General features: G+C 35.0%; 1 protein-coding gene across 2 annotated transcripts; it reads right to left on the minus strand.

The window, feature by feature from the left end:
• Nucleotides 1–755: 755 nt before the first annotated feature.
• Nucleotides 756–6,420, minus strand: LOC125011050 (T cell receptor alpha chain MC.7.G5-like). Of its 2 annotated transcripts, none has more exons than XM_047590046.1 (5): nt 3,814–6,420; nt 2,244–2,453; nt 2,112–2,153; nt 1,904–2,011; nt 756–1,089 (listed from the first exon to the last, which is right to left on the minus strand). In XM_047590046.1, exons 1-4 carry the CDS (start codon nt 3,902–3,904, stop codon nt 1,905–1,907), a joined length of 450 nt encoding a protein of 149 aa, XP_047446002.1. In that variant the 5' UTR covers nt 3,905–6,420; the 3' UTR covers nt 756–1,089; nt 1,904. The 2 variants fall into 2 exon arrangements, with proteins under 2 accessions (XP_047446002.1, XP_047446001.1); XM_047590045.1 differs by lacking the exon at nt 3,814–6,420 and adding an exon at nt 3,179–3,798.
• Nucleotides 6,421–10,949: the final 4,529 nt, after the last annotated feature.

Genomic DNA, 10,949 nt, shown 5'->3' on the forward strand with positions numbered 1-10,949 from the left:
GAGCTCAGAGAACCATTTTTCATCTAAACATGGATCCGACTTTTTATTAAGAAGGAACGTCCCAAACCCTCGACCAAAGTCTGAATGTTCCAGTTTATCGACCAAATAAAAACAGATCCATGCGAGTGCTAACAGTAACTAAAAGATTGAGAGAAACGGCTTCGTCTCTGAGATTCTGAAAGAAAAACTCAAGTAAAGAACCTCAGACTTGAGTTAATGTACTTAATTAAAGTAAGAAAAAGTATTTAATACGAATGTGCGACGTCCTGCTTGTTAACGTCCACTGATTTATCAAACTGTGTCATAAGTATGTGGACAGCCTAATCTCTAACGGACCGGTCACCCTTTGTTCAATCTGAGCTTGTTCATTCATTCATTCATTAACCTGATGGTCTGTGTCGAGAGGCCCAGCTTCAATAACAACACCTCTGTCAAGCTTATGACAGAAAAAAAACTTTCAAACAAAGGAAGACACAATAGAAGATGCTGGGTCACATGGCTTCTCGTGAATGTGGCTAATCTACAGCTGTGACTGGTAACCAGAGAGTCATAGGACAACGACTGTTCACTGAAATCATTCTGTACATTATTATGATCAGATTTCATTCTGTCTTTGGACATTTATGAGCGGGAACTTCTTCTTCATCTGTGGATGATTTCAGGACAGACGTCACCAACAGAGAATATTAGACGACATTATCTACCTGGAAACTAGGACCAACAAGGAAGTTAAAATAAAACGCTGAGAAGAGAAGTTCTACTGAATCTCTTTTTTATTCTTTAAGTTTTCATTGTTACAAGAGAATTGAGAATTTAAATGGAAGCAGGTTTTTTTAAATGTAGCTGTGATATTTACATCAGAGTCAACATTCAATCATCGAAAACAACATCAGCGACAAAATGACAAAAAGCTTCTTCAAAAATATTCAGCATTTCATTTTATAGGAGAAAAACTTCCCATGCAGATTAGAGCTGAGGCTGAGGTGATATTTTTACACATTATTCTACACGTTAAAGACGCTCGGACCAATCAGCATCAGGTCCATGTGTGAGGCGTCTTCTTTCTTCTTGATGTTAAACGTCCAGTTTCTGGAAAATAGAAGAAGAAAAATGTGTTAAATACACGCGACCAGAAACTCAACAAAATGATCTGCTGAAATCACTTCACATTCATCTGCTCTGATTTGTGTCTGAAGAGTCATTAATAATCTAAACAGCTTACAAAGACAAAAAATCATTCCACTCAAACTCAAATATTTCAAATGCAAAGTTTCTCAAAAAATATCTGTTGAACAGGAGGAATCTCTGAGCATTTTATTAAAGACCAGACTAGTTTCTAGTCCTAATCTCTACATCTGAGTAACTTTTGTTGCTCCTGTTCAGAAATAATTCCAGAGGTAACTCCAGGTGAGGATCCAGAACTAATTCATTAAATCAAAGCTGAACCTAAACATGAGTCCAGACGTTCTCCTGATGTTAACAACAGAGTTTATGTTCACCTTGAATCACTCCTCCACATCAGTGGCTGAGATGATCATTTGTCTCGTGGAAGATAAAACTCAGTCTTCACGTGTCCGTCTGTAGATCATCTCCACGCCTCAAACGGATTTTTTATATTTTATGTTTCTGTTCAGCTCGAAGCTTCAGGGCGACGCCTCAATTGAAGCTTAGATTTTATTCAACCTGTTTGTTTCCTAAAGCCGAGAGCAGGTAAACTCTAACTCAAAGCCTCGTCTGAGAACCAACGACAAAACAAACCAAAGAAAAACCCTCTGAATTCCTCTCTTCTTGCTGTTGTTGTTTAGCATTAGAAGCCGTCCATGGATGTGACCTCTGACCCGCTGGGAGGCTTTTACTGTGAAGGTCTGGTAATCTGATAACACTGTTGAGGTTTTGTACTCACATTAACTGATCCACAGCCGCAGAGTCATCAGGACGTTGAAGATGATGGTCTTGAGGAAGATCACGCGGAGGCCGAGGATGGTCAAAGACACGAGGTTCACAGTCGGATCTGAAAAATGCAAAAAATCAAACAAATCAGACCCCAAAAAAAAAAAAAAAAAAACAGCTTTTAAATCCTCAAGTCGTCTGTTTGGTGACGTTAAACGTACCTGAATCCAAAGCGTCCACACATTTCTCATGATCACTCTTACCTGAAAGACACCAACAACAATAAAGGTTAGCTTCCACTCTCTGATAATTACAACAAGTCAGACCATGGCTCAAGCTCTCGTCAGTCTTACCTTCACACAAGGTGTAATCGTCATCGTTTGTGAAGATGACCTGGTTGTACAGGGAGTCTGAAGAAATTAACACGGCGCTGGTCTTATTGAAAAAGTCCGTCCCATATGATGGGTGATCATGTGTTGCTTTATATCTGCTGAAGCCGGTGGCCAGGCACACCTCGGTGGTACCATTTCCCAGAGCGTAGTAGGACGGTTCATAGTCTTGTCCTGAAAAACACAACAGGACGACTCATGAATTGACAGGAACGTAAAGGTCAGGTCTGAGTCGGAGGAAGGTTTCTACTCACAGACTCACTGTGACGGAAACCTGCTCAGAAACATCGGCCAAGTTCAAAACTCTGACTCACCAACGAGGAGACTCACAGCTTTAAACCAAAAAAACAAAACTGAACGTTTTAATGTTCTTATTGTGTTCACACTGATACTGAAGTTGTGTCTGAGGAGAATAGAACTAGAAACTTTGTTGAACTTTTTACGTTTGTGAAACATGGATTTTGTTCTGGACTTGTACACTTGACCTGTAAAATATTCACAGTTTTGATTGAATTATTCAGGCTTTTTTAATCTAAATATCAGTAAAAATGAAGCAGATTAGATTTAAAAGTCTGTTTTAGTTTCATAAAGTCATTTTAGTTTTAACTCACTCACTCACACTTTAGATCCGAGTCCGAACAACATTTTGTTGTCGTTGTAATTCTCACAGCAGATTGTGTCTTAACAAAAACCACAGATTCTCAAAGGAAGCGTATGAGGGTCAGTGATATTAGAGACTGATTTCCACTGATTTCAGCTCTTTTCATTTCTGACCAGAAGCTGAACAAACAAAGAAAATCTCTGTCACAAGAAATGAAAGAAAAGTGACTGTGCTGAGTTCAATCTTGGATCAGATGAAACCAAATAGAAAGTGTGTTTAATGTTAATAATAAACTTACTCATAAAGACACTGAGTCTGGTTCCAGGTCCAAACGTGACTTTGAAGTCGTTGTTATTCACACATGAACTAAAGCAGTGGCAATAACCAGAGGAGTGTGAACTGAGTCCAGTCGTCACTGTAACTAGGTCCATTAATGATGTTACACTCCACAGGACATCATGAAGCTTTATGGCTGATGTTATTATGGATGATGTTGACGTTAGTTGATGGTTATGTTGTTGTTCTGTGCTGAATTAAGAATATTAAAAACTATTTTTGAAAATAAAACCTTGTCTTTACTCACGTTTTTCTACCTGAACTTTAGTTCCAGCAGCAAACTGAAGTTTAGAGACTCCAGACTGAGTCACACATTGTCGTGTTGATGGATTAAAACCACCAGTTCAGACTGTGAAGTTTCCCTTCATCATTGATCATTTGAAAGGTGAAACATTAACGTTAATTATTTAACCAGAGTTTGATTGAGAGGAAGCTGCTGATGTTATTTTATCTGTTAGAAGTGTTTTAAAATTTTGTTTGTTTCCGTGCTGTGAATGTTGATGCTGATCATCTTCAACAATTAATAAAAACAACAAGTTAGACATGACTTATTAGCATTAGTTATCATTAGTTCAGGGATTAAAACTGGTAACCCACTTGTTTTAACGATTAAACGGATTCCGGCTCCGAAGGTGATTTTAGATCCAGCAGCGTTCACACACTGAACGACTGCAGCACAACAAGCCATCACGCTTCTTATCACCGTTTAAACACGGTTTTATGTATAGAAACACATTGTGTGACTCTTTGACAAACATGAAAAGATTTGATTATCTTTAAAGAGACATTACACAGTGAAAGTTTAGGTCAGAGATTGATATCTTCATATTTTCTAACTGCTGTTGTTAAAACTAGTTGATGACTTACTGGTCTGGATTTGAACTTTGATTCCATTTCCAAAAGTGAACTTGTATCCAGCATTCACACATTCACCATCTCCATGACAAAAACTCCCACACTGTCACACACTGCTCCAGCATATCCCACCACATACGGTACTATTATTAATACTGTTAGTATCAGTATTATCATTATTGTGAATGTCATCATTAGTTCATCACTGATGGATCTTTATCACCAGCAGTAATTAATTTTTTCACATATGTCTTCAGATGATGTTAAAATGTTGGAATAAAAGATTTATGTTATTTTTGTTTTGTTTTCTCCACACATTTATATATATACATGTCAATATTAACATCATCTAACACAATCAAGTGACTTTTATAAACTTTTCTACTCACGTGTTTGAACTTCGAGCTGAATTCCTGAACCAAAGATCATTTTATTGTTGTTCCTATTCACACTCTGACGGAAACCTGAACAAGAACTGTTGACTGGACCAAACCCTCATCTACGACATTATAGAAGTATTTAGTAACATATTTCTTAATATTAGTCTCTGTTTTCAGTTTTTAAAAGTAAATCAAAATTATTTTTGTGTATTTGGAGTTTTTAACACAGATACATTAATTATACAATAACGATATGAACATTTTTACAGTTTATTTACGGGTTCCTCTCCATTTACTGTAGTATATCCATTTATTGTGCGTTTAAAGTTGTATCTTGTGTGTTTGTGATGAATCTGCATCTGGAAATTTATTGAATGACATCATAAAATAAAGACTTTAATTTGACAACACAATATGTTTAGGAAATTTTAGAAAACATTTAAGAGTCCGGTTGTTTAAAAAACTAAACTTTAAGAGCGATCACATTATATTTTTACTCACGTGTTTGAACTTGGAGCTGAATTCCTGAACCAAAGATCATTTTATAGTTGTTACCATTCACACTCTGAAGGAAACCTGAACAAGAACTGTTGATGCTCATCTACAACATTTTAGAAGTATTTAGTAAAATATTCCTTCTCAAAGTCATTTCCCATTACTTTTTTTAAGTGTAATATGATTATTTCTTTGTCTGACATGTTTAATGTTCAATCTGAACGTAATGAACTGTAACGATCCAGAAATATTAATGTGAACCAAACGCAGCCATGAATGAGTCTGTGTTATCTATGGGTTCTTTCTATTTATTCTATGTACATGTGTGATGTGTTGCCATGTGCTTGTGTGTTTGTCCTGAATTTGTATCTGCAAGAAACACTTGCTTACTTTTATGAAATGTTACATCATAATGAGTAAATGAAGCTGACGACAGAACAGCTGTATGAAACTTTAGATATACTCGTGTCTTCAAATGCATCATGATGTGTTTTACTATAAACATATATATTTAAAGATATCTGAAGACCTGCAGTTTGTTAATTTGATTTAAGACAAACTAAACTTTAAGAGCGATAACATTATATTTTTACTCACGTGTTTGAACTTGGAGCTGAATTCCTGAACCAAAAGTTATTTTATAGTTGTTACTATTCACACTCTGAAGGAAACCTGAACAAGAACTGTTGACTGGACCAGACGCTCTTCTACAACATTTTAGAAGTATTTAGTAAAATATTACTTTCCAAAAGAAGTTCCCATTACTTTTTAAAATGTAATACAATTACTTCTTTGTCTGACGTGTTTCAGACTTTATTGTAAAAACTGAAACTGTTGCTGTAATGATCCAGAAATATAACTGTGAACCAGATACATGTTGTTACATTATTTATTCTGTGTTTAAACTCAGAAGAAAACATAATTTCAATATTGGATAAAATCACCACTAAACTCACTGAAACATTAAACTTATTTATAGAAATAACGATAGACTGAAGCAGAACTCACTTGTTTCCACTGAGACTTGAATCCCTGAACCAAACACAACCTTCTGTCCAGACTGAGTCACACATCAGATACGGCTTCAACAACAACTGACTATTTAATCACTACACTACATGGAGATATTCACATTCACAAGAAAACCTGTGTCAGTTTGGTTTGTCAATGAATGTGAATTCTTACTGATTTCTATTTTAAGCCGAGTTCCTCGTCCAAACACGAGCCTGCGACCTCCATCATTCACACAACGACAAGCTTCATCACCACAACTGAATGTTTGAGTCTGGACATTTTAAAAAATAGAAGTTTCATGGGAATATCGTGCTGAGAATGTTTCACGAGTTGTTTGACTATTGGAAGGCTCATAATGAAGTCAAAAGCTTTATCAAAACCTAAATGTAACATAATGTTGGAATTTGTGATTACTGGCTTTTTTTCTCACAGTAATATTCATTATTTATATTTAATAACTTACAGAAACACACACAATAAAACATATCAGCAATAATGATCTAAATATACATGTTAACACTGTACGCTGATGATGTGATTGATACATTCTCTAAACTGCAGCTCTTTTCATTCCTTGTCAGTAATGATTTAATTTTAGACCCAAACAGGTGATTTTGAGGTTTGAATGAACACAAAATTATTATATAGTTATTAAGCTTTGTTTAAAGCATGTGGGCCATTCTGCTGTGTTCATTAATAAAATGAGTTGGTGATACGGAGTAATAATTACATTAAACTGGAACTGTCACACAAAACACAAATATAAAAAGGATTTGTTTAATTCTTACTGGACTGTACGAAGAGTTTGGTTCCTTTTCCAAAGATGATCTTTCTTGTGGCGTCATTCACACTGTTCACATCACCAGCTCAATAACCTCGGAGCTTGTAAACTCATCACAGGAATACAGCTATAATTCAACTCTGCTTCTAAGTTAAATTACCCATGTCATTTAAAGCTGTGACATAAGAATATTGCCTATTAAGGTGGATATTTAAAAAGCAAACTTTGATAGTGATGTATAAACCCACATCATCAGCATACAGTGTTTCTATTATTGCTGATATAGATTAATCGTGTTAGTGGATAAAGTGAATTACTGGTTTGAACTGTCAGATTATTATTAACACGAGTCAAACTAATGTAGAATCTCTCAAAGTTAAACCTTAAACAGCTTTGAAATAAACAAGGTGACTGAAGTACTTAGAAATAAAACTGTTTCTTTGACTTAGTCATTATAATTAATAGTCACAGTAGCTACATGTTCATTACAGTGTTTTTAGGTAAAATACATTTTTACTCACTGTCAGCAATGATGAGTTTAACTCCAGATCCAAACAGGAGCTTTTGGTAACTAGAGTCAGTCACACAGTTAACAAAGGCTGATCAATAACTCACATACTTCTTCATTAAGGATCTGAATCCTTCACTAGTTCATTAGGTTTTATGAAGAAACAAAATGATAAAAACTATAAAATCTGAACATGATATTTGATTTTAGCTCAACATGAACAAATTTGTCTCACTTTCTTTTGAGTTTAGATGTAAAATAAATATGAAATAGGCTAATAGTTACTACAGATGTTTTGTTTTTGTTTTTTTATTTATTTTACTCACTCTCAGAGACGATGACTTTAACTCCGGATCCAAACAGGATTTTCTGTCGACCAGAGTCAGTCACACAGTTGAGAAAGGCTGATCAATAACTCAGATATAGTTCATTATATGTACATATTTCTTTTGAGAAAGTCTAGTAAATATATCACATTCATTAATAAATCTACACATTTGTTTAATTGATTACTCTTTAATTTTATATGTGTTTTGTCTATTTGTGTGTGTTTTCTTACATTTTGGTGCATTGACAAGTATCTAAACTGGGATTGAGCCAAAGAATGTTCCATAACAGATGTTTCTGTGTTATTCATGGATGATGGATTAGTGATAGATTTCAATAATCTTACTGATTTGTATTTTCAGCCGAGTTCCTCGTCCAAAGATGAACTTTCCAGTTCCATCATTCACACATTGAAAAACTTTACCACAAAAACTCACAGAGAGACTTAACGTCTCACCTGTTTTAACTCTTGTATCAATGGTAAATGTAAATGTCCCACAACTCAGCTGTAATAAATGTTCTTACTGTCAGTCACTATGCCTGACTGATTTTTGGAGTTTTTGGTGACTGTTGGTAGTCACACTGTTCAGAAAGGCTGAATCAATAACTCCAAACCAATAACTCTCTCATGTTCTCAAAGACTCTATAACATGTTGGTGTTAATTAAAATCAATTATGAACAATTTCATGTAGATACTAAAGGTTTCTGACTTAACTTCGAGCCAACTTTTAGATCATGTTATATTATACATTACATTATATTTGTGTGGTAATTTTAAATGTAAAACATGTATGTGCTTATATTTAATAAACACCATATTAATAATAGTGGCATTAAGATAATGTTGTCGTTGTTGTTTAGTGAGAGACTTAATGTGTTTAACGTGCATGTGATAAAAAAGAAGGATTAAGGGGCTGTTAGAAAATGATATGTTGAATTAAATCAGACTCACGGGTTTGAATCATTAACGTGACTCCTTTACCAAAGTAAAGTCTTCGTCCTCCAGAGTCAGTCACACACAACTTAGCTCCAGACATAAAACTACAGCTACAGAGTTCCATGTTTCATCTTGCATTTATGAGTAAATTATAGTTGAATTATTAGTTTGATTTCTATTGTAAAATGATTTGTGAATTAATTTTTACTTTTCATCTTTTTTATTTCATTTCATTGTGAAACTAACACATTTGGCCTGAGAGACCTCAACACTGCAGCTCAATTAATATTTAATTTGTTAAATAATCTAACATTCATCATTTGCGTCGTCATTTGTGCTGCTGTTTTGTGTGTCTGTATTTGCTGCTGTTATTGCCGTGTTTGCACCACACATGTTAATTTGCTGTAGTGTTTCTAAGCTGCAGTGCATTGAGTTCTAATGGTCAGAGAACACTAGAGATTAGAAAGAAAAGAGAAATGACAGGAAACAGTGAACTAAACAAAAACTAGCAGTGTTATCATCTTCACAAAGTCTTAAAGAAACTAATTTTCTTACTGTTCTGAACCAGCAGAGTCACTCCGTGACCAAAGACAAGTTTAGATCCTCCGACAGTCACACAACAACAACAGGACGAACAAAAACCATCGCATGAGAAAGTCTTTCTTAACACGGTCACTTAAACTTTAGACTTTGAGAAGTTCACAGTTAATTAACCTAAAGAAATTTCTGAGATGAAGTTAAGAAAATAAAAATCAAACTAACTAAAGACTTTGAACTGATCAACCCCTTAGAAATCCAGTATCAGATCTGTTTCACTGTGTTTCACGTTTAGAAAATGATAAATTCTTACTTGTTTCTACACGTAAAGTGGTTCCAGAGCTGAAGAGGAGCTTCACTCCATCATTCACACACTGAAAACAGACTCAACTAAAACCACCAGAGCCCCAGAACCAAACTAACACACATTAGTCAGGCAAAAAATCCAAAATAAAGTAGAAAATCAGAGTCTCATGCTCCCAGAGCAAAGAAATCACAGCTGCACGTTGGGTTAAGTATGTAAATGTGCTCAGTGGAGCCAATTATTAGGTTCACGCCACCACTGAAGTAGATTTTATAAAGGCCGGAGTCAGTCACACAGTGTGAAACTCACTCATTAAACTACTGTCGTCCACTGACATAAAGCAGCAGATCAATAAGATGTCCTGTGAAATAAATTAAATGTACAGGTGCAGCAAATGTAAATTAAACAGTAGAGATTTGCACTTCTGTTTCCATGAGTATTAGAGTCATAGGTGAAAAGGAATGATCCAAAGCATCATGGAGGTTGGATGTAAAAGCAAAGGTTCAGGTTCGATTCTAGTTAAAGTGTGAACTGAGGGTTTGTTCTAGTCAAACTTAATAAGTTTATTGACCTGTTGAATATTTAAACTTTACTCACGGCTCTCTATGACCAGTTTGGTTCCTTCTCCAAAAATAAGTCTCCCGTTTGACCCTGAAGCAGTCACACTGTGGATCTGATCTGAACAATAACTACCAGGGTTCCTTCATACACTATAAAGACTCTGTGTTTCTCTGTCTCCAAATTAACCAAACAAAAAACAAAAAACAAAACAACTGTTGTGTATTTTAAGTGGAAATCTGATTATTATGGCTTCTTATAATTATTATTATTATTTCTGTTCATGAAACTAGTTAACTGTTATTTTGATTCCCCTTTTTCATATAAAATGGCTTCTGACAAGAACTTTTCCAACAGTTTTTTCTTCCATTTTAAAATTTAGACAAACTAAATCATATCCTTTGTAAACAAGACTCTCCTGCTGTTGTGATTAAATGTTTCAGGATCATCAGTAGACTCCTAAAACATTATTTTTCTTAGCATTCTATTTATCACATTCCTCTTTAATACTCACTGCGATCTATTGTCAGTTTGGTCCCTTTTCCAAAAAACACCTTCCCAGTTGAGTCAGTCACACAGTGGATCTGATCTGAACAATAACTACATGAACTCAACATGAGGTGCAGAGAAACCAAGCAAGTTGGATATATATTTATTATTCTACGGAAATTACTTACTGAGCATCTGAATTAACTGATCTGTGTATTTGAAACTAAATCTGACATTTGCAGATTCTTTGCTCTCATTATTTCTTCCTATAAAACTAAACTCGAAGCAGCCTTCAACATTTATGGAAAACAATAACATTCTCCAAAGTCAACTGTTTTTTTGACATAAGAAAATATTCTGACAAAGGAAGTTTGAAATTATAAGAAGCAGTGAACTAAATGACATCATCTACATCCAGGCCACTGGTTCAGTGTCAAGTTAAATCAAGTTTTAAATTATTAACTCGTTACTCACGGCTCTCTATCGTCAGTTTGGTCCCTTTTCCAAAAACCAACTTCCCAGTTGAGTCAGTCACACAGTGAATTTG

The sequence above is a fragment of the Mugil cephalus genome, chromosome 7 (assembly GCF_022458985.1).
Source record: "Mugil cephalus isolate CIBA_MC_2020 chromosome 7, CIBA_Mcephalus_1.1, whole genome shotgun sequence".
In the NCBI taxonomy this organism is placed as follows: Eukaryota; Metazoa; Chordata; class Actinopteri; order Mugiliformes; family Mugilidae; genus Mugil; species Mugil cephalus.